This window comes from Muntiacus reevesi, chromosome 1, assembly GCF_963930625.1.
Source record: "Muntiacus reevesi chromosome 1, mMunRee1.1, whole genome shotgun sequence".
Lineage (NCBI taxonomy): Eukaryota > Metazoa > Chordata > Mammalia > Artiodactyla > Cervidae > Muntiacus > Muntiacus reevesi.
This window is the reverse complement of record NC_089249.1, coordinates 92,373,823-92,400,247: the sequence shown is the minus strand read 5'-3', so window position 1 is coordinate 92,400,247 and position 26,425 is coordinate 92,373,823. Positions and strand designations below refer to the sequence as shown.

Sequence of the window (26,425 nt, the reverse complement as noted above, 5' to 3'; positions counted from 1 at the left end):
TCTTTTTACGTTTTCTGCAGCCTCTGCTTTAGAATTAAAAAAAAAAAAAAAACCCTCACACCTTAAGCCTTTTCTTTGTTGACAGTTCAACATTCTCTACCTATATGTCTTGCTTGCTTGTGTGAGAGTGAGTGTAAATACACCACAGCATTCTCCAAATCAGAGGAAAGAGGAGTATTTTCCTTAAACACATGCCTTGCAAGTGTGGCCCCATCAACATTTATTGAACTCCAAGACAGAACAGAAGGTGGAGGTACACAGATGAATAAATACGTGTCTGCTCTGACGAGCTTAAGAATCCACCAACTGATGTGGCTTCCTGTTGGGAGTTGCCTTCCATTTGCAGGAGCCACTGACCAGCAGGACTTGCAGAGGAGGCTCAAGCTTGGCTCTGGAGTCCAATGGGGTCATGAAAGCTCCCGCATCCCCTTAGTGTTTGCCACTCGGGAGGCACCTCTTCTGCCATTCCTCTTACTTGATGCCGAGAGATGATTAAAGATCCTTTTCTAATACCATAGCGGATACATCGCAAATCAGGACTTCGGACTTCAGTGCCTCTGCCCTCACTCCCTCCTAAGGAGCCACTGCGCCCCCCAGCGGAGAAACGGCGGTGGAACCCCAGGGGCCGCCCCTAAACTCTGGACACCTTAAAGTCCTCCTTAAGGAGCTCGCTGTCTCCACTACCTCCCCTCGTGGAGTCCCGCCCCGACGCGCCTCGTCCTGTGCCTCCGATTGGTTGGCTCCTGTGCGTGAAGACGTTGCGTCGTGGGGCGGGGCGAAGCAGCGTTGACCACAGGGCCTGTATTCTGTGTCCTCGGCCGCCGCCCCCGCTGCCGCGCGGTATCCGCCCCTCGCCTGCCCTTAGAGGGTACAGGCGACAGCCGTTTCTCTGGGTGGTCGCGCAGCCGCCAGACGTCTCCGCCGAGCTGCTTTTTCTAGCTGGCTGCTGTTCTTGGCTCGGTCCAGGTCGGGGGGGTGGTGGGGAGTAGGGAAAAATGGCGCCGGCGCCCCAAGGCGTTCGGGAGGAGCCGCTGCTGGAGTGTGGGTCAAGATTGCTTTCCCGGCTGCTCTTCCTCGCCCAGGCAGTGCTGCTCCTGCTGCCAGCCGCCCGTGCAGGCCTCTGCCCCGCGCCCTGTTCCTGCCGCATCCCGCTGCTGGACTGCAGTCGCAGGAAACTACCAGCGCCCAGCTGGAGGGCGCTGGCGACCTCGCTGCCCCCCGATGCCGTCAGCTTGTGAGTAGAGTTGCTGGGTGGGGACCAAAGGAAAGCGGGGGAGAGTGGGTGGGTTCCCCCTCCCAGAGGGGCAGGAGAGAGATGCCTGGCCGGAGGGTGCGGCCGGGAGCCTAAGTTCTGAAGGTAAATGCCATGGCGATGTTGTGAACTTTTGGGGAGGATGGTGGGAGCCTGAAATCCTGGTGTTAGGGTTCTGGAGACTTGTATGAAAACCACAGTTAAAATTCTTGGCACCTGGGAGTATGTGATTCCTGGGCTGGGAGGAGTTGGGGCGGGGATGTTGTTAAGAGCTCACTGGTTCTGGGGCACCAGAGTTGGCTTTGAATGGTTGGGGCTCCTCGGCCACTTTGGGCTGCATCATCCAATGCATCAGCTTGAATGATTCGCGGGTATGTGGTTTTATATCCTTATCATAAAGACTTATCTACTGTTTTTTGGCTGTCGTTCACGTTTTGGCTAGTTTTGTGCTGTTTTTCGTATTTAACTGGGTTAAAACTTCATGTGTTACTACATCCAGTGCTACCTTGAACAAGCATTTTTATAAATAGCATTTTTCTTCTACTTTAAGAGTCACTGTAAAGAAGAAGGCTTATCCGTGACAGAATTAAGTGATGTACATTTCCTTGTGGCAAATAATCTAAAAATCAGTACTCTTTGTTTATGTATAAGAAGCAAGTACCATGGTTGGATGAATTCTTCTGGAGACTCCACTGCTGAGTGCTCATCTTGACAGGCCTGTGTTAGACAGTGGCATCTGAAGAGTTCATTAGTCTGAGTCAGCCTGATGGCATTAGGAACAACAGTAGGTATTAAATGCTGCAATTATGGAGCTTCCTAACCACTAACATACAGTTATTTTCCTGCCACTAACTGAACAATGTATTTATTAATTGACAGACTTCTAATAGAGTCATCTCTAAAAAAAGTCCGAGGTGAAAAATAGATCCAGGTGTGGCTAAAGTATGAGGGGCTGTTGGATGTTTGACAGAAAACAACAAAATTCTGTAAAGCAATTATCTTTTAATTAAAAAAATAAAAAAGAAATGTAATACAAATAGAATGTTTCTCTTTGCAGTGGTTAAAACCTTTATACATTTGCAATTAGGTTATGTTAGGAAAGAAAGCTACTTTGTAAATTCCTTGAGGAAATTAATGTTAACAACCAAATGTTGTCATAGCATAGACCTGCATTGTAATAAGGTGTTTTCTGTTGTTTTAGGATAGTGATAACTTTAACTAATTCTGATTCTGTTGACACAGATAAAAGGTAAAAATTTATATCAATGTGCAGCATAGTCTGAATTAAACCTAGTATAGTATCTTAGTAATGCAACAAGTACCTTTTCCTAAGAAATTCTTGAAACAGCTATCTGATTATGACAGACTAAATCTGGTGCAGGTTTAAAAACAACACAACTTCATTTAGCTGTAATTGAAATGAATGTGGCCTACTTTTCAAGCTCATCCATTGGTAGATAAACAATAATTAGAAATAGTTTCATGTCGGATACATTTATTTTATGTCGAGGTTTGATTTTTGTGTAATGAAGACAGATGGCTCAAAGCTAAATAAAATTCAAAAATTGTAAGTGTCCTCTAGTGAAATTGGCATTTTCAGTTGAAGTGAAATGCCTTGGAGAGCAATTCCCTTGAAGAAATGTAACTGGTTGGAAGCCTTACATTAGCAAAAGAACTCTTACGATATTAAAAGATGGGATTGTGCTGTTTTAAACTGAGAAATACAACATTTTTTAAAAAATCAGTTGCTTTCAACTATGAAACCAGCAGTGCACGTGGGTTTATGTATTTTTGAATCTTTAAAACACATGCAGTGCTTTAAATTATTAATGACTCAAACTCAAATGCTCTAACTTGTGGTAGTCATCAGAAAGTTGGTGGACAAAATTCATTAATCCTGGATTCTAAAATATGTATCTGTCCCCAGTTACAGGCTTCCCAGGTGGTTTACTGGTAAAGAATCCACCTGCCAAAGCAGGGGATGCAGGTTCGATTCCTGGGTTGGGAAGGACCACTCCAGTATTTTTGCCACGAAAATCCCATGGACAGAGGACCTGGTGGGCTATAGTTCATAGGTTCACAAAGAGTTGGACATGATTTACTGACTTAATATAAACGCTTCCAGTTCCTGACCCAGAGCCCCTGAAACCCTTGTAATTTCCAAAGTGATAGGACAACTAGGAGCGCCTTTCATTTTTGTGTTTGGTCTTTGACCCTGATTCCTGACACAGAACTCATACATCTCTTAGCATTTTCTGGGTGATAGGAATGTCTTTTGACCAAATGAAGTGACTTTTAGTTGGCTCCAGGATGGCTTCAGGATGGGGACTGGTCACCAGGAAGAATAAGCCATGATTAGAAGCTTGGAACTTTCAAACCCGTCTCCCCTCCCCATCCTCCTGAAAAAGGAGAGGGGCTAGAGATTGAGGTAGTATTTGATCTTGCCTGTGTGATGAAGACTTCGTAAAAGTCCTAAAGTACGGAGTTCAGAGAGCTGCTAAGTTGGTGAATACATCTACTGTGCGGTATGCTGTGAGGGTGGTGCATCCCAACTCCATGGAGACAGAAGCTCCTGCACTGGACCCTTCTGGATCTCACCCTCTGTCTGTCTTCATCTGGCTCTTCATCTGTGTCCTTTATCGTATTTTTTATTACATAGTAAGCCAGTAAATGTGAGTAAGTGTTTTTCTGAGTTCTGTGAGCTGCTTTAGCAGGTGGTTGAATCCAAGGAGGTGGGTCTTGGGAACCTCCAATTTATACCAAGTTGACAGAAGTTGCAGGCAACGTGGGGACTTGTGATTGGTGTCTGAAGTGGGAGGCCGTCTTGTGGGACTGAGCCCTTAAGCAGTGAGGTCCACACTAATGCCCGTTAGTGTCAGAATTGAATTGAATTGCAGGATAGCCAGCTTGTGAAGGAGAATTGGTTGGTGTTGGGGGGAAAGGCACACATCTGGTGTCAGAAGTATTGTATGTGTGAGTAAAGGAAAAAACCAGTGACGAAAATTTTTTGCTTGACCAGACTTTAGTTAGGCTCCTGAACCTTATCCTGGACCCTTTCTGCACATTCTTGTAAAATGCAGTTTTAGCGGTATCTCTACTGAGTCAGTGTAGTGGGAATCCCCCATCCTCAGTGTCTGATCAGATTCCTCCACCTATAGCACCCCCCAGGTGATATTTGATTACCCTGGCCTGTCTTCAGCAAGAATCCTGTTGGGTTTGTTGCGTTAAAAATCCCCTTACCCTGATGTTTACTCTTAGTAATTTTCCATTCACCAACCCTACTAGCTGTGAGTTTCCTCTTATTCATGGAGTATTCAGAGTTAAGCCCAATCTCTTTTCCCAAACTTCAAAACTTCTTTGCAGTGGTTCCTTCATGGAGAAAGCCTTATCCCCAAAAGTCTTCCTTACCATGCTGTAACAAGTATCATTGAATATTTTTTTCCTTTTAACAGTTTGTGGTGCCACAACTCTGGATAGGGTCAGATTCATCACTGGACCCCCGGACCTCTCACCCAGGACCCTAAGTGCATACCTTTGAAGTCGTTATCTTCACTCCTGACTGATTGATCGGGGATCCATTGGTGAGTCCGACTCCTGAACCATTGCACCGGACAAACATCTGTGGAAGCTGGTAAGGACAGATTTAGATGTTTAAGAGTCTGAGTACAGTTGACCTTGAACAACATGGGTTTGAACTGTAAATAAATACTCCAGTACTACACGGTCCATGGTTGGGTGAATCCACAGATGCAGAACCTTGAATACAGAGAAACCTCATGTTTGGAAGGCAATTACAAGTTACCTGTGGATTTTTAACTTTGCAGATGGTCGGTGCCCCTAAATCTTGTTCAGAGGTCAACTGTATGCTGCAGAAAATGGGATAGAGTCCCAGATAAACACAGGCTGGGTTAGAGTCCCAGGTTCCGTGTTTGTAAGAAAGCTCAGTTAGAGTCCTAGGCTTCTTTGTTTGAGGCTTACTTACTGGCCTGGAAATTTCTTCTTCCTGACTCTGTTTTTCCTGAGTGGGGATTATTCCTCGACCCCTTATGCTGGCAATCTTTCTTCCTGGCTGTCTGTGAGGCCTCTCTCTCTCTTGGGTCCTACTTCTTCCATGAGAACTTATCAGATGGCTCAAACTCCCTTCTTGAATCCCTGCTGACTCTGTCTGCCTCCATTCTTATTCGCATGCTTTTATTGAGGATAATATGGAATTGCACGGACTTCTTTGGGAAACTTGAGATCTTTCTACACTGGCTCCTCTAAGACCTCTCCTTTCTCTTTGCTCTGCTCCTCCTTTGCTTTCTCACCGCCTTCAGTCTTCCTTCCAGTTCCCTTGAATCCTATGATGCATGTGTACATGCTAAGTCACTTCAGTTGTGTCCAAGTCTTTGCAACCCCACAGACTGTAGCCTGCCAGGCTCCTCTGTCCATGGGATTCTCCAGACAGGAATACTAGAGTGGATTGCCATTCCCTTCTCCAGAGGATCTTCCTCACCCAGAGATTGAACCCATGTCATATCTCTTACATCTCCTGCTTTGGCAGGCAGGTTCTTTACCACCAGCGCCACCTGGGATATGTCTCCCTCAAAATCCCTTCATCCTTCATCCCTATGTCCACCTGCCAAACCTTTTTCCACCTCCATCTTTATAGTCACTTGAACTTTGGACCACCTGCTCTCCACTGGAGTCTATTAAGGAACTTAGGGACCCCCAAAAACAACTGAAAAAGAAAAAGCCTGATTGGAAATACACTGGATGTTTTCACCAGTTGAATGGGCTTTGGAGACATCCAGATAAGTCTCTTGATATCTCCTCAGTCAACACCTAAAAAATTTGGTCCATAGTCTCCATATGATTACCTATCAGGGCAAGGGAAGGTGGTCTGTACAAAATTGGTAAACAGATAACCTTAACTTGTCCCATTTGCCATAGACACAACTCACATAAAAATACAGTGAAAATACAAGAGATTATTATTTTATATAAACGAGTGAGTTTATATTTCTGTGTTTACTAACTTACGACTAAAATTTTCCAGTGAAACCTGAGATCTGTTAGAATCTGTGTGTATGTTTATGTGGGTCTGTATATATGTTGTAGATAGATGTGAATTTTTCTATTTCTAGATGATATTACCAAATTAGTTTATAAAATCCAGTTCTGTTCAAATTAGCTTAGAGATAAATGAGCAGTTACATAAGTATTCCTGATGCAAAACTGGAATCCCAGAGTTTTATTGGATCATTGATCCACTCCTTTTAAGATCTCAGTAGTTGTGGTGCATGGGCTTAGTTGCCCAGTGGCATGTGGGATCTTCTGGGACCAGGAGTAGAATGCTTGTCCCCTGCAAGTGGATTCCTAACCATTGGCCCACCAGCGAAGTCCTTCCTGTGCCTTTGCCTTCTAAGTAATCTGTCTAGGAGACAAAGATTTTGTATCTTATCAAACTAATTTCCTATATTTCATGTTGTTTTTTTCAGATTTTTGATTACTTTAAAAAATTGAGTTTTCTCTTATTAGAAGAGCTATTTTTTTTTTAAAGCAACTGTGACTTTCTGTATTTGCCTTTGAAATCTCTTTCCACTTTGTTTAAATGGATAACTGAGTATTGTTTCACAATGACCTGTGATCTTAGTCAGGTTTGTAAAACTTTTTGATGTTTTTGACCTCACAAAATCAAATTCTGAATGGAATCTGTTTGATTTCAAACTAACTTTGAGACTTTCCAGAGTGCCCCTGGAAAATCTCAAAGGATTTGTCTCTCACCTTGTAAAAGAATATGTTAAACTATTTAGGTTTATTTGATATTTTAAATTACGTGAGAAGCATAGGAAATAAATGAGGACAAACCTTAGGTTATATATGTATGTATATAAGTTACTAATATAGGTGTTTCAGAAAAGTTATGAAGTTCATAGAGATATGAAATAGTCTTGTTGTCTGGTTATTATGTGGAAGTATTATATGCCACAGAGATAACTAATTTTCCTTATCAAATGAACTCTCATCAGAACTTTAATCATAGCCATTTTAAGTCTTTTTTCATTCATGAATAAGTTGTTGTTTTACTCTCCTTCTCTGAAAGTATGAACAGTCAGCCACAGGCAAGAATGCTCCATGATGGCATCAGGAATGCCATGCCACAAGACTGAGAATTTCCAGAAGTAATGAACCTGATGAATTGATAAAACGGTTAACCCAAGACCAATTAGAATAATAATTAATTACATTACACCAGATAAACTAATGAGAATGGTTATAATTTTTTATCACTCTTTATTTGAAGCAATGCTGGTTCTTTAATGTTTTTTTCTTCAGATTTAAATAACCTTTTTCTTTTCTGTTGTGTTATGTATAGCTTAACAACAGTAATACCTTTGTGAACAAAGAAGAAACAATTACTTTTTCTCTCTACTTGGTTCCTCCAGAATTCAGAAACTTTTAGCTAGTATTCTTTTTTTTTTTTTTTTTTTTTTTTAGTTAGTATTCTTATTTTCACGACAGTGTAGTAATTTGAATAAGTTCAATAATATGCTCTTGTAACAGGATCCAACTTGTAAATGATTGATATATTACTATGGCTTTGATTGAAATGTTATAGTTAAGAGTGAACTGTTTATGGAATCTGGTTTAAGCTACTAAGGTTGAGTTCATGGACCAGTGTTCTTGGGAAAACTGGCCTGGTATCTGGCTGATAAGGTTCCCAACCTCATAGGTGAGTAAGGAAAGTCGCTTCTGTGCTGGCTCAGGACCCTTAGGATATCTTGGGGACCCCAAGAAAAGCAAAATTCACCTGAATCTTTAGGAGTGGGAGATGAAGTCTGGTGGCTACTTCCTGAGCTGTCTTCCTAGCCTCGAGAGGCATTTAAAAGCCTAATCTGAGTTTCCTTTTGTTAAGTTTCAGTAGAACCAACTCAAAAAGAGCCTACTTATATGGTCAGTCACTATTCTTGCTGCAGTTATGTAACTAATCAGAACCAATCTAATGAGATCAGAATTTGCAAGCAAGAATTAAACGGTTGACTATAGAGAGAATGTTTTTTGTTTCAGTATAAAACTGTAGTGCGGGGATCGGGATGGGGAACACATGTAAATCCATGGCTGATTCATGTCGATGTATGGCAAAAACCACTACAATATTGTAAAGTAATTAGCCTCCAACTAGTAAAAATAAATGGAAAAAAAAATAGGGAAAAACAAAAAACAAAAACTGTACAGCAGTCTTGTGAATTCTGTCTTGCACATTGGCCAGTCCTTACACATTCTCAGTTCTAGTTTCCTCTGACAGCTGGCTGTGATGCTCCAAACTGATGTTTCCAGTTTTTCTCCCACCCTCCTGACGTGGCATCCCTGAGAACTAAAGTTGCTCTTTTCCTGAAATTCTGCAAGATGAAGCTAGATGACTTGGTATAAGCCTAAAAAAAAAAGACCACAACACCTTGTATATGGGCAACCTCTGTGCCCCCTGAACAGTTAGTGCCTTCACCAGAGACATTGAAACTGCAAACCAGGAAACTTCTTCAGGTGACCACTACCATCCTCACTCTACCATTAAAAGATGCTTCAAGGTCAAAATCTAAGAATCCCAACTGGCTGTGTCTGGATTGATAAACTGGGTCTCTAGTTATTAATTTTGGTTTCTCTTTTATTTTCATAGAAACTGCCATTATTAAATGCTTGACTACTGGCACCATTGAGCAAATATCCACTAATACCAAGTCTCCACAGAAGGTTTACCCTGGTCTTTAATGAGCAAAAGACCACTGAATGAGAAAATAGACGTATGTTTCTCCTCTCCTTGAACAGAAAGGGGCCTGACAAAGATTCTTTGACTAAATTTTAATCGGACTCCTTCTAGGCTCATCTGTATACTTCCTTGTAAAATGCAGTTTTAGCAAGAATCCTGCTAAGTCAGTTTAGCAATAAACCCTTGATATCTGATCACCCTTGATCTGTGATCTGGTTTCTCATCTTCTGCCATCTCTCAGGTGATGTCTGATCACCATGGATTGTCTTCAGCAAGAATCCACTTAGGTCTATTTAGCCAGAACCCCCCTTCCCCTTGTTTCCAGTTTTCCATCCATTGACCTTGTCTGTCCACCCTGCTTCGTGGCTGTGAATCTGTATTAGCACATGCAGTATTTGGAGTTGAGCTCAATTTCTTCCCCCACTGCAGAATTCCATCATTTTAGTCCTTGTACTCATAGAGATAACCTGCATCACCATGAATAAAGTCTTTCTTACCAGGTTTTAATGAGTGTCATTGATTATGTTTTCTTTTAGCACAGGGAGTTTTTCCTGGACATTTGGTATCACAGGAGTGAGACTTGCTAGAATGGACCTGGCTCATGGAAACATGGTATGGGAAGAGAAAGGATAAAAGGCAGGGGATGCAGAACCTTCGATTCCTGGGAGAGCATGTGGTCACCCATAGTATGGAGCAGCAGCTTTGCTGCTCTCAGTTACTAACGGTGAAAGTTACCAATGGAATTTAGAGATGAATCAAATTCCCAGCATGTTGGTCCACTGGATGCATAAGGAAATGGAAACTAACAAGAAGGTGAAATGTTTAATCTCTTGGTTATTGTGGTAACCAAATAATAATAGCTGACATTGAAATAATATAATACAATGCTGCTGATGCTAAGTCACTTCAGTCGTGTTTGACTCTGTGTGAGCCCCTAGACGGTAGCCTACAAGGCTCCTCTGTCCCTGGGATTCTCCAGGCAAGAACACTGGAGTGGGTTGTCATTTCCTTCTCCAATGTATGAAAGTGAAAAGTGAAAGTGAAGTTGTTCAGTCGTGTCCAACTCTTCGAGACCCCATAGACTGCAGCCTACCAGGCTCCTCCATCCATGGGATTTTCCAGGCAAGAGTACTGGAGTGGGTCGCTATTGCCTTTTCTTTGTAATATAATGAGTAAGAGCTAAAATTGAAATTAAAAGTGAGTCCTGAGTCAGACCTTGATGTTGGACCAAGGTCAGATTTCACTAAGTCAGAGCTTTGGTCGTTGGCCTCAAAGCTGCCCACCAAGGAAAAAATTATGCAAGGATAGCAGAAAGTACCTCTTAGACCTCTGGTCATCAAGAATGTAGTCAGGGTGGGAGGAGAGGAAAACCAAGAAACTACTGAAATCAGGGAGTATAGTGTGAAGATGTTTGCTTTTGTGGATCAGTAATACCAGCTTACTGAAGACCAGGAAATACCCTGAAGAACCTTTATTAAAATGGATTGTGGAGTAATTAATTTAGTAGCAGTATCTGGTTTTAGATGCCACAATGGGGAAAAGCATGTTTGAGTTGATGAAAGACCCACAGCTTACCATGAAACAATCACTGATGGCCATATGTGATTCAGACACAAAGCAGTTTGTTCCTGAGGGAACAGCCAGCCTAATGGATTGGACAGAAGCCACTGTAAGGTCTCCCTATCCCTGAAGTAGAGGACTGCCCACCTCCTCCAAAAAATATCAAGGGAAAGCAAACTGTGTTTCATATATAAGCCCCGTGGATTTATCTTTCTGATAATTGAGATAGTCACCTGCTGAGTATGTTTGTTACCCAGTCCATGGTAACTGCTGTGGTTGAGGGGGAACTCTTATATGGGCACCCCGTATAACCTTACTGCTGCAAAGCCAAGGGACAGATGTGGAAGGCTTTTGCATTTGCTGCTTCAGCTTGCCCTCTGGATCTTACATAATTGTTAGTTGCCCAGTTGTGCCCGACTTTTTCCGACCCCATAGACTGCAGCCCACCAGGCAACGATTTTCCAGGCAACAATCCTGGAGTGGGTTGCCATTTCCTTCTCTGTGGGATCTTCCCAACCCAGGGATTGAACCCAGGTCTCCTGCACTGCAAGCAGATTTCTTTACAGACTGAGCTACAAGGGATCTTACATAGATGCCAATAAAAACTTTAGGTTAGTAATAATGAGGAAAGGCAAAGGAGAGAGTTAAGGAGCTGATCTTAGCAAGGCAAACTTTTTTTTTCCATTTATTTTTATTAGTTGGAGGCTAATTACTTTACAATATTGTAGTGGTTTTTGCCATACATTGACATGAATCAGCCATGGGTTTACATGTGTTCCCAATCCTGAACCCCCCTCCTACCTCCCTCCCCATCCCATCCCCCTGGGTCATCCCAGTGCACCAGCCCCGAGCGCTTGTCTCATGCATCCAGCTTGGACTGGCGATCTGTTTCACACTTGATAATACACATGTTTCGATGCTGTTCTCTCAGATCATCCCACCCTCGCCTTCTCCCACAGAGTCCAAAAGTCTGTTCTGTACATCTGTGTCTCTTTTTCTGTTTTGCGTATAGGGTTATCGTTACCATCTTTCTAAATTCCATATATATGCGTTAGTACACTGTATTGGTGTTTATCTTTCTGGCTTACTTCACTCTGTATAATGGGCTCCAGTTTCATCCATCTCATTAGAACTGATTCAAATGAATTCTTTTTAATGGCTGAGTAATATTCCATTGTGTATATGTACCATAGCTTTCTTATCCATTCGTCTGCTGATGGGCATCTAGGTTGCTTCCATGTCCTGGCTATTATAAACAGTGCTGCGATGAACATTGGGGTGTACGTGTCTCTTTCAGATCTGGTTTCCTCGGTGTATAGGCCCAGAAGTGGGATTGCTGGATCATATGGCAGTTCTAGTTCCAGATTTTTAAGAAATCTCCACACTGTTCTCCATAGCGGCTGTACTAGTTTGCATTCCCACCAACAGTATAAGAGGGTTCCCTTTTCTCCACACCCTCTCCAGCATTTATTGCTTGTAGACTTTTGGATAGCAGCCATCCTGACTGGCATGTAATGGTACCTCATTGTGGTTTTGATTTGCATTTCTCTGATGATGAGTGATGTTGAGCATCTTTTCATGTGTTTGTTAGCCATCTGTATGTCTTCTTTGGAGAAATGTCTGTTTAGTTCTTTGGCCCATTTTTTGATTGGGTCATTTATTTTTCTGGAATTGAGCTTCAGGAGTTGCTTGTATATTTTTGCGATTAATCATTTGTCTGTTGCTTCGTTTGCTATTATTTTCTCTCATTCTGAGGGCTGTCTTTTCACCTTGCTTATAGTTTCCTTTGTTGTGCAGAAGCTTTTAAGTTTCATTAGATCCCATTTGTTTATTCTTGCTTTTATTTCCAATATTCTGGGAGGTGGGTCATAGAGGATCCTGCTGTGATTTATGTTGCCTATGTTCTCCTCTAGGAGTTTTATAGTTTCTGGTCTTGCATTTAGATCTTTAATACAATGGAAAAAAGACAACCTCTTTAACAAGTGGTGCTGGGAAAACTGGTCAGCCACTTGTAAAAGAATGAAACTAGAACACTTTCTAACACCATACACAAAAACAAACTCAAAATGGATTAAAGATCCATTTGTTTATTTTAGGGCAAACATTTTAAAAATTTAGAAATGTGGGGAATAAAGCAATTATTTTTAGCAAAACAAAGGAAATAGGGAAGAATCATGGGATCCAACCCATGGAAAGCAGAATGGAGAATGGAAGGCTTTAGATGACTTTTAAGAAATGGGATGAATAAAATGGACTTTAATTGGGTTGAAACAAAGGCTTTAATACTGCACTATCCAAGGCTGGGCAGGCTGAAGGGACCTCGTTCTGATCCCCGAAGAGTAAAGGGCCTTGAATCTGCTGTTTAGTTTGAAGAAGTCTGAAAGTCCGAAGACTGAGAGTGCAGTGAGAAACATGACCAGCAAATGCTTGGGTCATTGGTTAGGCAGATTAAATGGGATAAAAATTGACCCAAAGGGGGACTTCTCTGGCAGTCCAGTGGTTGGGATGCCACACTTCCCACTTCCCCTGCAAGGAGTATAGGTTTGATCCCGGGTTGGGGAACTAGTATCCCATATGCCTTGTGGCATGGATGAAAAAAAAATTGACAAAGAGGACCAGGGTCCCTTGGCTCAGCCTATGGTGGGAGTACCCTGAAACCTTTTGCAGTAGAGTGGATAATGGTCAGAAGGCAGAGAATTTCCCAGGATTTTTTGATAGGAGAGCATCTTGCCCTGTGGTACCAAAACCATTTGTGAAACCTGATGCAGCTAAGAACATAAAAGTTTAAGAGTTGATAGAATTATGAAAGTAGGAATGTTTAAACAGGCTTTATGTAAAAAAGCTGTATCTCCTTTATCTGAATATTTTATGAGAATGGGTGTTATATCTGGATGGGGATTGCTTCCCTTACTTAGTATTGTAAAATAAAAACCTGTTAATATCAGCCCTAGTGGAGGCTACAGTTAAGAATGTAAGGTGAAAGTTTGTAGGAGATTGATATGTTTGATCAGACTTTTACCTGATTACATAATGAGGATGGACATTGTATCTGATCAGGGAATGTTTCTTCTACCACATAGTATCATAAAACAGAAGGCATGTAAATCTACCCTTCAAGCAATATTAATTGGACCTGCTAAGTGGGAACCTATGAGATGGACCAAGCCCACACAATATAGGGTAGAAGTTGGAGTGTTGGTATGAACAAATTCTCTGTGTGATAGCCCTGTGTGTACCCGAATGCCTCCCAGCAGCAACTACTAGGACTTTAGACTGCAGAATTCCCAGTTGAAGGGTAGTTATTGGCTTGCTATTGCACATTAATTGAAACTGCCACTATGACTAAAACTCATAAAGTAATCTTGAAATGTGAAATACTCGTGATGTCTTGCATAATGTCTGATAAACACTCTGGGGGAGGGCAGTGCCCAGAAGAGTAGTAAAGTGAAAATGGTTTACACAGAATCGTACTGCCTGGGGCGTGTGAGGAGGGGATCCTGAAGAGCAGGGAGCCTCTTTCCCCCCAGGACTGGCTCTGGAACTGTGAGCAGCTGCTGGGTTCTGTTGTCACCTAGCAGTGTCCTATAACTGACCAACAAAGAGTTGCTTAGTTTGTGAATGACAGTTGCGAGGTGAATGGACAGCATCCTATTTGGAAGGCCACCACTGATTGAAGAAGGTAAGGACATTAGTTCAGTGGGTTGAATTGCATGCTGTTTTCCTGGAGTCCTCTTTCCTAGAGTAAGAATTTAACAGTGGTAAAAACCCCTATGTTTGAGTTTGACTCATGGGCAGTGGCCTATGGCCAGGCCATATGGTCAGGCAGAAGAGTAGTGAAAACCTGGCCTGTTTAAGGGATGCCCTTAAGGGGCAGGGCCCTGTGGGAATTACTGTGGGAATTTGAAGGGTGCATTAAAGTAGGACTTTCTTGATGCCCACTAGGAGAAGCCCCTTCTAGTTTCAGAAGGTGATTAGGATCAATAAGCAAATACGCCTGTGTGCTTTCTTGAGGTGGATCTGGGGACACTGCAGGAATGCAGAGATAGTCTGAATCTATAAACATAATTCTCTTGTACCCCTGAGGCACAAAGTGACAGTAATCGTTGACAGAATAATGTTCTGTCTCCAAGCAAAAGAGACAAAGGCAGCAGATGGTTATGTCAGATTGCTCTGGTGGAAAGGCTTGAACATAGCTGGTAAGTGAGCCTGGTGCTGGTGGGCCTGAGGGGCTACAAATGAGTCCCGATAGAGTAGACACTGACTCTGGACCAGGCTTTGCTTACTTGATGGAAGATGCCAGTGTTCAAGAGTGCTTTAAAAGAACCAGAAGAGAAGGTAATTGTACCAATTTGGATGGTCGACCATCATTTCTTCAGACCAAAGACTATACTTTATAGCCCATAATGTCCCAACAGTGGGCAGAGAGAGAGCCTCTGCAGGGTACTAGTTTGATGGAGAACTGGAATGGGCAATTAAAACATTGGTTATCTAAGATGGGGGAGATAAAGATGTGAAAGGCTGGCTTATTATATACCATCAAAGTGTACTCACAACATGGGGTGTGGTTAAAGGAGTGACCGTACTCTATAGAGTTCTCTTTTGGTGAGTCTGGGGAAGAGGGTGTGGAATGACTATGCAATTCTTACCAAGGGAGAAGAATGCTGGTGTAATAACTATACTTTTTTCTTTCTTCCCCATGTCATATCAACTTTTTTCACCTGCTTGATGCAGTGGTTACCAGGACCAGGGCTGCAAATACAAGTGCTGGAAATGGATGGTTCTTAAGCAAGAAACTAACTCTAATTTTAGATTTGGGGCCAAGGTTCCTAAGTGTCTGGTGGAGTGTGTTGTGCTTTCATTCCATCTCGTAAAATTGAGGCCAACAGTGAATGTCTCTATATTGCCTGGTGGTAGAAATAGCCCAATAGTTCTATACGTTTGTAACCTTACTCTAAATGAATGAGTGGATTGAAGGGGAGGAACTTGCTAAACTAGTATCGATGTTTGCTATCTAGATCAGCACAGTGGCTGAACCTGATGTTCCTTCTAAAGTTGGAAGAGTTTGGGTTGGAAGAGCTGAAGATAAAGAAACAAATAAATGGGTTGTTATAGTGAGGGAAATCCAATATTAACACTTCAGAAGGGCTCAGAGTAGTAGATAATATCATATCTTAGTTCAGTTACACCAGACAACTTAAACAATGAAATTATATGTTTGCCTAGACCATACCTGCATTTGGAACCTGACAAGTTTAATTGGAAGCCTGCAAACCCAAGTGGCCATGCCTGGAAATTATTTTTCATATCATATGATGACAGATGGTCCAGTTATTAATGACTGAATGGGATTCTAACAATGTGCCAGTGTCTTTTTTGAGTTGTGTGTCATTTTGCTGTAAGGGGGGGTTGGCCAGAGACCAAGAATGTGTGCTGTGAAATAACAGAAAATACGTGAATTGATCTCTGCTCCTGGTTCCTGACACAGAGCTCCTGAAACCCCTGTGATTTCCAAAGTGAAAAGAGGATTTGGAATGCCTACTGGTATAATATTTGTTCTTTGACCCTGATTCCTGACACAGAGCTCCTACATCTCTTGGGATTTCCTGGGTGATAGGAGTGTCTTTTGACCTAATGAGGTGACTGTTGGTAGGCTCCAGATAGCTTCAGGATGGGGGTTGGTCACCAGAAAGACCAAGCTGTGGTTAGAGGCTTGGAACTTTTCACCTGCATTCCCCTGCCCCCTCCATCCTCCTAAAGGAGGAGAGGGGTAGAGATTGAGGTAGTACTTGATCATACCTGTGTGATGAATCCTCTATAAAATTCCTGAAAGTATGGAGTTGAGAGAGCTTCTGAGTTGATGACCACACTTGCTGGTAGGTATGCTGTGGGGGGTTCATCCCAACCCCATGGAGACCGAAGCTCCTGCACTGGACCCTTCCGGATCTCCCCCTGTGTGTATCTTCATCTGGCTGTTTATCTGAGTCCTTTATCATATTCTCTTGTTACATAGTAGACTAGTAAACATAAGTGTTTTCCTGAGTTCTGTGAACTGTTCTAGCAGGTGTTTGAATCCAAGGAGGGTGTCATGGAAACCTCCAGTTTGTAGCCAAGTCAGACAGAAGTTGTGGGTAACATGGGGACCTTCTATTTGTAATTGGTGTTTAAAGTGGGGATGGGGGCAGTCTTGTGGTACTAAAACCTTAATTTATGGGGTTTGCACTAACTCTAGTTAGTGTCAGAATTGAATCGCAGGATATCCAGTGGGTGTTGGAGAATTGGTTCGTGTGGGGGGAGAAGCCCCGAAATATCTGGCGTCAGGAGCATTGTGTGTGTGAGTAAAGATAAAATATTTTTCCTGGACAGAAACTTTATTATTTGATACTGTCTTTAAAATTTTTTTTCTTATATTATAGTTGATTTACAGTGTTGTGTTAGTTTCAAGTGCACAGCAAAAGGATTCATTGTATATATATACACACATGTCTATTCTTTTCCAGGTTCTTTTTGCGTGTAGGTTATTGCAGAATACTGAGTAGGGTTCCCTGTGCTGTACAAGTAGATCCTTGTTTATTTTATGTATAGTGTGTATTTGTTGATCCCAGATTCCTGATTTGTCCTTCCCTCCCACGTTTCCCCTTTGGTAACCATAAGTTTGTTTTCAGAGTCTGTGATTCTTTCTGTTTTGTAAATAAGTTCATTTGTACTTTTTTTCTTTTTTAGATTCCACATATAAGCAGTATGTGATATTTGCCTTTCTTTATCTGATTTACTTCACTTAGTATGATAATGTCTAGGTCCATCCATGTTGCTGCAAATGGCATTATTTCATTCCTTTTTGTGGCTGAGTAATATTCCACAGTGTATATGTACTACATTGTCTTTATCCATGCCTCTGTCAGTGGACATTTAAGTTGCTTTTGCGTCTGGGTGGTTGTAAAAAGTGCTGCAGTGAACATTGGGATGCATGTATGTTTTCAAACTGTGGTTTTCTCTGGATATATGCCCGGGAGTGGGATTGCTGGATCATATGATAGTTCTAGTTTCAGTTTTTTAAGGAATCTCCATACTTTTCTCCATAGTGGTTGTACCGGTTATAGGTACTGGGTTTTTTTTTGATCGTGTTACTCAGTTTGCAGGATCTTAGTTCCCCGATCAGGGATAGAAGCCAGGCCCCTAAGTGAAAGCACTGAGTCCTAATCACTGGATCGCCAGGAAATTCCCTAGATACTGTCTTTGCGTCTGTATGTCAGAAACTTCTAAATTTTATTTGGTTATTTAAAAACTCACTGGATTCTTCATATGTGCAGAGATCTGTATCACATTGTTCTGATTTTACACCCCTACCACCCCCCATACACAGAGAATTGAAGGACCAGATGTATTAGTCAATTTTTTGTTTGTTTCAAGTAAGGGCATTAGAACCCCTCTTTTCCAACATTTATTTGTTTTTATGGTCGTGATTACTGTGATATTGAATGGTTTGCCTTGGAAACGAACAGAGATCATTCTGTCATTTTTGGGATTGCATCCAAGTACTGCATTTTGGACTCTTGTTTACTATGATGATTACTCCATTTCTTCTAAGGAATTCTTGCCCACAGTAGTAGATATAATGATCATCTGAGTTAAATTCACCCATTCCAGTCCATTTTAACTCACTGATTCCCTAAAATGTCAATGTTCACTCTTGCCATCTCCTGTTTGACCACTTCCAACTTACCTTGATTCACAGACCTAACATTCCAAGTTCCTATGCAGTATTTCTCTTTACAGCATCGGACTTTAAGTCCATCACCAGTCACATCCACAACTGGGTGGTGTTTTTCCTTTGGCTCAGTCTCTTCATTCTTCTGGAGTTATTTCTCCACTGATCTCCAGTAGTATTTTGGGCACCTACCGACGTGGAGAGTTCATCTTTCAGGGTCCTTTCCTTTTGCTTTTTCATGCTGTTGATGGGGTTCTCAAGGCAAGAATACTGAAGTGGTCTGCCATTCCCTTCTCCAGTGGACCATGTTTTGTCAGAACTCTACCATGTCCCACCTGTCTTGGCTGGCCCTACATGGCGTGGCTCATAGTTTCATTGAATTAGACAAGACTGTGGTCCATGTGATCAATTTGGTTAGTTTTCTGTGACTGTGGTTTTCATTCTGTCTGCCCCCTGATGAATAAGGATAAGAGGCTTATGGAAGCTTCCTGATGGGAGAGACTGACTGAGAGGGAATCTGGGTCTTGTTTTGATGGGCAGGGCTATGCTCAGTAAATGTTTAATCCAATTTTCTGTTGATGGGTAGAGCTGTGTTCCCTCCACCGTAGTTTGACCCTCCAAGAGCCTGTTTCCCCAGTCCTCTGTAAGTTCTGGCGGCTCTGTGGTGGGGTTAATGGTGACCTCCTCCAAGAGGGCTTATGCCGTACCAAGGTCTGCTGCACCCAGAGCTCCTGCCCCTGCGGTGGGCCGCTGCTGACCGGTACCTTCACAGGAGACACTCAGATACAGTTCTGGCTCAGTCTCTGTGGGGTCTCTGGGTCCTGGTGTGCCCAAGGTTTGTTTGAGCCCTCTGAGTGTCTCTGGTGGGTATGAGGTTTGATTCTAAACATGATTTTGCCCCTCCTACCATCTTGCTGGGGCTTCTCCTTTGCCCTTGGACATGGGGTATCTTTTTTGGTGGGATCCAGCATTCTTCAGTCGATGGTGGTTCAGTAGTGAGTTGTAGTTTTGGAGTTCTTGCAGATGAGCACAGATCCTTCTACTCCACCATCTTACACCACAAAATGGTATGGACCTAACAGAAGAAGAAGATATTGAGAAGAGGTGGCAAGAATACACAGAAGAACTATACAAAAAGATCTTCATGCCTCAGATAACCACGATGGTGTGATCACTCACTGAGCCAGATCTTGGAATGCAGAGTCAAGTGGGCCTTAAGAAGCATCACTACGAACAAAGCTAATGGAGGTGATGGAATTCCAGTTGAGCTATTTCAAATCCTAAAAGATGATGCTGTGAAAGTGCTGCAATCAATATGCCAGAAAATTTGAAAGATGCAACAGTGGCCACAGGACTGGAAAAGATCAGTTTTCATTCTAATCCCAAAGAAAGATAATGCCAAAGAACGTTCAAACTACTGCACGGTTGCACTCATTTCACATGCTAGCAAAGTAATGCTCAAAATTCTCCAAGCCAGGCTTCAACCGTACGTGAACCATGAGCTTCCAGATGTTCAAGCTGGATTGAGAAAAGGCAGAGGGATCGGAAATCAAATTGCCAACATCTGCTGGATCATTGAAAAAGCAAGAGAGTTCCAGAAAAACATCTACTTCTGCTTTATTGACTATGCCAAAGCCTTTCACTGTGTGGATCACAACAACTGTGGAAAATTCTGAAAGAGATGAGCATACCAGATCACCTGACCTTGCCTCCTGAGAAATGTATGTGCAGGTCAAGCAGCAACAGTTAGAACTGGACATGGAACAATAGACTGGTTCCAAATTGGGAAAGGAGTACATCAAGACTATGTATTGTCACCCTGCTTATTTAACTTAACATGCAGAATACATCATGTGAAATGCCAGGCTGGATGAAGCACAAGCTGGAAATAGGATTGTCAGAAGAAATATCAATAACCTCAGAAATGCAGATGACACGACCCTTATGGCAGAAAGCAAAGAAGGACTAAAGAGCCTCTTGATGAAAGTGAAAGAGGAGAGTGAAAAAGTTGGCTTAAAACTCAACATTCAGAAAACTAAGATCATGGCATCTGATCCCATCACTTCATGGCAAATAGATGGGGAAAGAGTGGAAACAGTGAGAGACTTTATTTTTGGGAGCTGCAAAATCACTGCAGATGGTGACTGCAGCCGTGAAATTAAAAGATACTTGCTCCTTGGAAGAAAAGTTATGACCAACCTAGACAGCATTTTAAAAAGCCAGAGACATTACTTTGCCAACAAAGATCCGTCTAGTCAAAGCTGTGGTTTTTCTAGTAGTCATGTATGAATGTGAGAGTTGGACCATAAAGCTGAGCACTGAAGAATTGATGCTTTTGAGCTGTAGTGCTGGAGAAGACTCTTGAGAGTCCCTTGGACTGCAAGGAGATCCAACCAATCCATCCTGTAGGAAATCAGTCCTGAATATGCATTGGAAGGACTGATGCTGAAGCTGAAACTCCAATACTTTGGCCACCTCATGCCAAACTGACTCGTTGGAAAAGACCCTGATGCTGGGAAAGATTGAAGACGGGAATAGAAGGGAATGACAGGATGAGATGGTTGGATGGCATCACTGACTCGATGAACATGAGTTTGAGAAAACTCCGGGAGTTGGTGATGGGCAGGGAAGCCTGGTGTGCTGCAGTCCACGGGGTTGAAAAGAGTCGGAAACGACTGAGCGACTGAACTGAACTGATGGTCATGATAGCATCAAAAAATTAGCAAATACATGATTTTAGAGTTAAGGGCAATTTCTGTAGATTAAATATATTTAGCTTTATGGAAAACTTGTAACCTTGACTTTATTTTCATTTCTTGTTGACTGGTGGCAACTGCATCATGTATTTGGGAACCACTGCTGGACTAGATTGATTGGATTTCGTATACTCAGTCCTGTCTGGTTCTGTGACCCCAGGGACTGCAGCACTCCAGGTTACCCTTTCCTTCATTGTCTCCCGAAGTTTGCTCATACTCCTGTCCATTGAGTTGATGATGCCATTCAATCGTCTCATCCTCTGTCGTTCCCTTCTTCTGCCCTCAGTCTTTCCTAGCACGAGGGTCTTTTCCAGTGAGTTAGCTCTTTGCATCAGGTGGCCAAAGTGTTGGAGCTTCAGCTTCAGTCCTTCTGATGAATATTCAGGGTTGATTTTCTTTAGGATTGACTAGTATGATGTCCTTGCTGTCCAAGCGACTCTCAAGAGTCTTCTCCAGCACTGCAGTTCAAAAGTATTAATTCTTCAGCACTCAGCCTTCATTATGGTTCAACTCTCAACATCCATACATGACTACTGGAAAAACCACAGCTTTGACTATATGGACGGCAAAGTGATGTCTCTACTTTCTAATATGCTGGTTTGGTTGGTCATAGCTTTTCTTCCAAGGAGCAAGTATCTCAATTTCATGGTTGCAGTCACCATCCACAGTGATTTTGGAGCCTAAGAAATTAAAGTCTGTCACTATTTCCATTTTTTTCCCCATTTATTTGCCATGAGGTGGTGGGACCGGATGCCATGCTTTTAGATTTTTGAATGTTGAGTTTTAAGCCAGCTTTTTCACTCTCCTTTTCATCTTCATCAAGAGGCTCTCTTTACTTTCTGCCATTAGGGTGGTGTCATCTGGATGTCTGAGGTTATTGATATTTCTCCCGGCAATCTTGATTCCAGCTTGAGCTTCATCCATCCTGGCATTTCGCATGATGTACTCTGCATATAAGTTAAATAAGGAGGGTGACAGTATACAGCCTTGATGTACTCCTTCCCCACCTTTGAACCAGTTCATTGTTCCATGTCCAGTTCTTACTGTTGCTTCTTGTCCCGCGTACTGATTTCTCAGAAGGCAGGCAAGGTGGTCTGGTATTCTCATCCCTTTAAGAATTTTCCACTGTTAGCTGTGAGCCACAGTCAAAGATGTTAGCCTAGTCAGTGAAGCAGAAGTAGATTTTTTTTTTAATTCCCTTACTTTTTCTATGATCCAAAGAATGGTGGCAATTTGATTGCTGGTTCCTCTGCTTTTTCTAAATCTTAACTTCTACATCTGGGTGTTCTTGATTCACATATATTGAAGCCTAACTTGAAGGATTTTGAACTTTATCTTGGTTGCATGTGAAATGAGCATAATTGTAGAGTAGCTTGAACTTTCTTTGACATTACCTTTCTTTGGAATTGGAATGATAACAGACCTTTTCCAGCCCTATGGCCACTGCTTAGTTTTCCAAATTTGCTGGCATGTTGAGTGCAGCACTTTAACAGCATCATCTTTTAGGATTTTAAATAGCTCATCTGGAATTCTAACATCTCCACTAGCTTTGTGGTAATGGTTCCTAAGGTCCACTTGACTTTGCACTCCAGGATGTCTGGTTCTAGGTGAGTGAACACATTATCCAGGTCATTAAGACCTTTGTATAGTTCTTTTGTGTGTTCTTGCCACTTCTTAATCTCTTTAGCTTCAGTTAGGTCCTTGCCATTTCTGTCCTTTATTGTGCCTGTGTTTGTATGCAATGTTCCCTTGGTATCTCCAGTTTTCTTGAAGAGATCTTTAGTAGATCTCTAATTGTTTTCTTCTATTTCTTTGTATTGTTCACTTAAAGCTTTCCTGTCTCTCCTTGCTGTTTTGATTTACCATCTAAACTCCTTTTGACACTGAGAGTGCCTTTCTTATCACACTTTCCCTAGCATTGATTATCATCATCTAAATTATTTTTTGTTAATCTGGTAGGGGAAAATCATATTGGTTTAATTGCTTTTCTTTGTATAATTTGATTCTCTTATTATTAACTTGCCTCCACTGCTTCCCTTGTCCTGAATGGCACTTAATTTTAGGTGTTAGAACCACTTGGAAAGAGGAGAGTAGTGTGCTCAGTATATCTTTTAGGAGTTTTATCTTTGAGCTTTGGTCTTTTTGACAAGATCTTGCTGGCAAGGGAACAGTAGTTAAAAGATGAAGACAGACAGACAAGGCTACTGCTGAAAAGTGGTAAGAAAACCTAGGGTCATTTTACCTTGCTAGACTCCCCTGCGTGTGAAGTCGCTTTGGTTGTCTCTAGCTTGTTGCAGCACTGTGGTCTGCAGCCCGCCAAACTCCTCTGTCCATGGAATTCTCCAGGCAAGAATACTGGAGTGGGTTGCCACACCCTCCTCTAGGGGATCTTCCCAACCCAGGGATGGGACCCGCTTGTCTCCTGCATTGTCAGACAGTTTCTTTACCACTGCCACCACCTGGGAATCCCATAGACTCCCTACCTAAACCTATATCCTGACTCTGTTCTCCAGTGAGATATCCATGGAGCTATCCAACAATCTACTAGTATGTCTTGCTGTGTTTATCTAAGACTTCATTTTTAAAATCTAATTTTAGAAAACATGCATACATTATTAAAGGGCATATATTCTTATTAAAAGAAATAAGCAAAACAGAGGTGAATTAAATAGAAAAGCATCCATCCCTTCTTCTGCCCCTTCTATCCTACCTTCCTGTGGTGCAAATAGAGATTTATAGGAATTTCATCTTGATAATGAATACTGTTTAGTGACATTTTGGTGTCAGTGAGACTTTATCTTTTTTTTTTTTTTTTTGAGACTTTATCTTAAGGTGATCTTGTAAACTCCAAGAGGGATTGTATAACTCTTAAATATGCCTGTTTTATTCTCTGCTTTTTAGTGCAGTGCCTGGCATATGGTAGATGTCAAATATTTGTTGACAGGTTTATTGTAAGGCGGGAAGAGAAAAGAAAGAACCTTAGCAGAGCATCCTTTTGGGTATTAGATTTCTGGAGAAGCAGAGTGGTTCTCAGCACTGGCTGCGGGTTAGATTGCTACTTGGAGAACCTTAGCACAGTACCAGTGGTTGGGTCTCACACCGCAGCGATTCTGCTCTGATTGGTCTGAAGGAGACCCCTGCATCAGTGCTTTAGATGTTCCCGGGTAATGCTGATGTACAGTGGTGGTGAAGAACCGCTGAACCGTAAATGGTTGTTGCTTACTGAATGTTACTTGGAAGATCTGTGCTTTACTTAATTCTTTAAAAGAATTAAGTCCTTTATGCTTTGGAAGACACTTTTATTTTTATAGAGATTGTTGGCCTAATTATGTTTCATTACATTAAAAGTATTTTGCATTTCCTTATATACAACATATATAATCAGCGCATGAGTAATCAAAGAGTTACTTGTACATTAAGATAATCATTTGGCTTCCGCATGCTGGAAAATACATTTCCCTTATCTTAGGTTCATGACATTTTATACAGTATACTTTCTTTATTGAGGACTTTTTAATACTAATGGAAAACTGGCATTTAAGCAGTAGAGAAAGCAAATCATATTAAGAGATTAGCCAAAATGTTTAAAAAAAACAATGCATTTGTATGTTGTTTTCTTTTTTATGCCAAACTAAATGACACAGCTTGTGTTATTCTAGTCATCAAAAATGTTAAGATGTTTCGCTGGTTCAAATAAAAAACAAAAGCAATTTAAGTAATTAGATTCCATCCAAATTATTAATTTCATATTTGGAATAAAAACCAGAATAGAATATTTAATGCCAGCTTTTTTACTTTGCTGTAAACCTTTTTTTAAGTGTGTGTATTCTTTTCCTCTGTTTCTCTTGTTGTTCCCCAACTTTTCCCCAAAAAAGAGACTGTAACTATGTTGTTTGTAATAAACTTAAATACTGGAATAACTATCAGAATACTAGTAGTGATGAATAGTTTAAAGTTAAACCATAAAAAAAAATACAAGTTAAACCATAAACAGTGCAACATTAATGAAGTGTGATGTAAATAAATTTGTTGCTAAATGCTTCTTAACTTTGGATTTTTCTTATACATTTTTATTTTTTGCATTTCCTTTTCAAAATCACTTTGACACCCTGCTTATTTAATCAAAAATCTTGGCAGGTTGCAGCCTGAAAAGCATAACCAACCCTGAGCATAATTAGGTATATTTGAGGAGATACTAGACTTGGTGCCAGGTTAAGCTACATGAGTATTAAGGAATGATGGATTATGTTAATAGTGAGAAACCAGCTGATGCTTGGCTTTGGTTAGACCTGCCTTCTCTGCCAATATTGTGATAAGACAACTTATATTAATGCATATCTATTCACTTCCCACAATCTTTACTGTAACTTAATAATTATTGGGTTGGTACAAAAGTAATTCCAGTTTTTCATTGTTGAACTTTGCCATTTGATACTGGAATATATTCTTAAATAAATGTGCTTATGTTATACATAATTTTCATACACATTTCTTGCTTTTTCTTTTTTCTTCTAATAGCTTGTATTTGCTGTTTATTTCATATTTATTTTAGACTAGGAAAATGATGTTAGACAAAAAGCAAATTTGATCAGTTTTCTTACTTGACTTCAAAATGGGTCGTAAAGCAGTGCACTTGCACTTGTGCATAAAGCACTTGCAACATCAACAATGCATTTGGCTCAGGAACTCCTAACAAACATACCGGTGCAGTGGTGGTTCACGAAGTTTTGCAAAGGAGATGAGAGACTTGAAGATGAGGAGCATAGTGGCTGGCCATCTGAAGTTGACAGTGACCAGTTGAGAGGATCATTGAAGCTGACCCTCTTAAAACTACATGAGAAGTTGTCGAAGAACTCAGCATCAACCATTCTACAGTCATTTGGCATTTGAAGCAAATTGGAAAGGTGAAAAAGCTTCAGTAAGTGGGTGCCTCATGAGTTGACTGCAAACCAAAAAAGTTGTCATTTTGAAGTGTCATCTTACTCTACACAACAACAGTGCACCACTTCTTGATCGGATTGTGGCATGAGATCACACTGTGACTGAGAAGAAGCTCCAAAGCACTTAGCCAAACTTGCACCAGGAAAAGGTCATGGTCGCTGGTGCTCTGCTGCCAGTCTGATCCACTACAGCTTTCTGAATCCCAGCAGAATCTTTACATCTGAGAAGTATGCTCAGCAGATCGATGAGATGTACTGAAAACTGCAGTGCCTGGAACTGGCACAGTTCTCTGCGACAACACCCAATTGCACATTGCACAACCAGTGCTTCAAAAGTTGAATGAGTTGGGCTATGAAGTTTTGCCTCATCTATCATACTCATCTGACCTCTCACCAACCAACTACCACTTAAAGTATCTTGACAACCTTTTGCTTCTACAACTAGCAGGATGTTTTCAAGAGTTT

At 41.5% G+C, this 26,425-nt stretch overlaps 1 protein-coding gene across 2 annotated transcripts in view; it reads left to right on the top strand.

Annotated features, from left to right (window-relative positions):
* The first annotated feature begins 793 nt into the window (after window positions 1-793).
* LRIG2 (leucine rich repeats and immunoglobulin like domains 2) overlaps window positions 794-26,425 on the top strand; it is a 59,755-nt gene continuing 34,123 nt past the window's right edge. Inside the window, exon 1 of one of the 2 annotated variants that reach the window (XM_065906800.1) lies at window positions 794-1,234. In XM_065906800.1, coding sequence (XP_065762872.1) covers window positions 996-1,234 — 239 coding nt within the window. In that variant the 5' untranslated portion in view covers window positions 794-995. Of the gene's footprint in view, window positions 1,235-4,715; window positions 4,884-26,425 lie in introns of those variants that run through there. The other variant, XM_065906807.1, reaches the window with a different exon arrangement.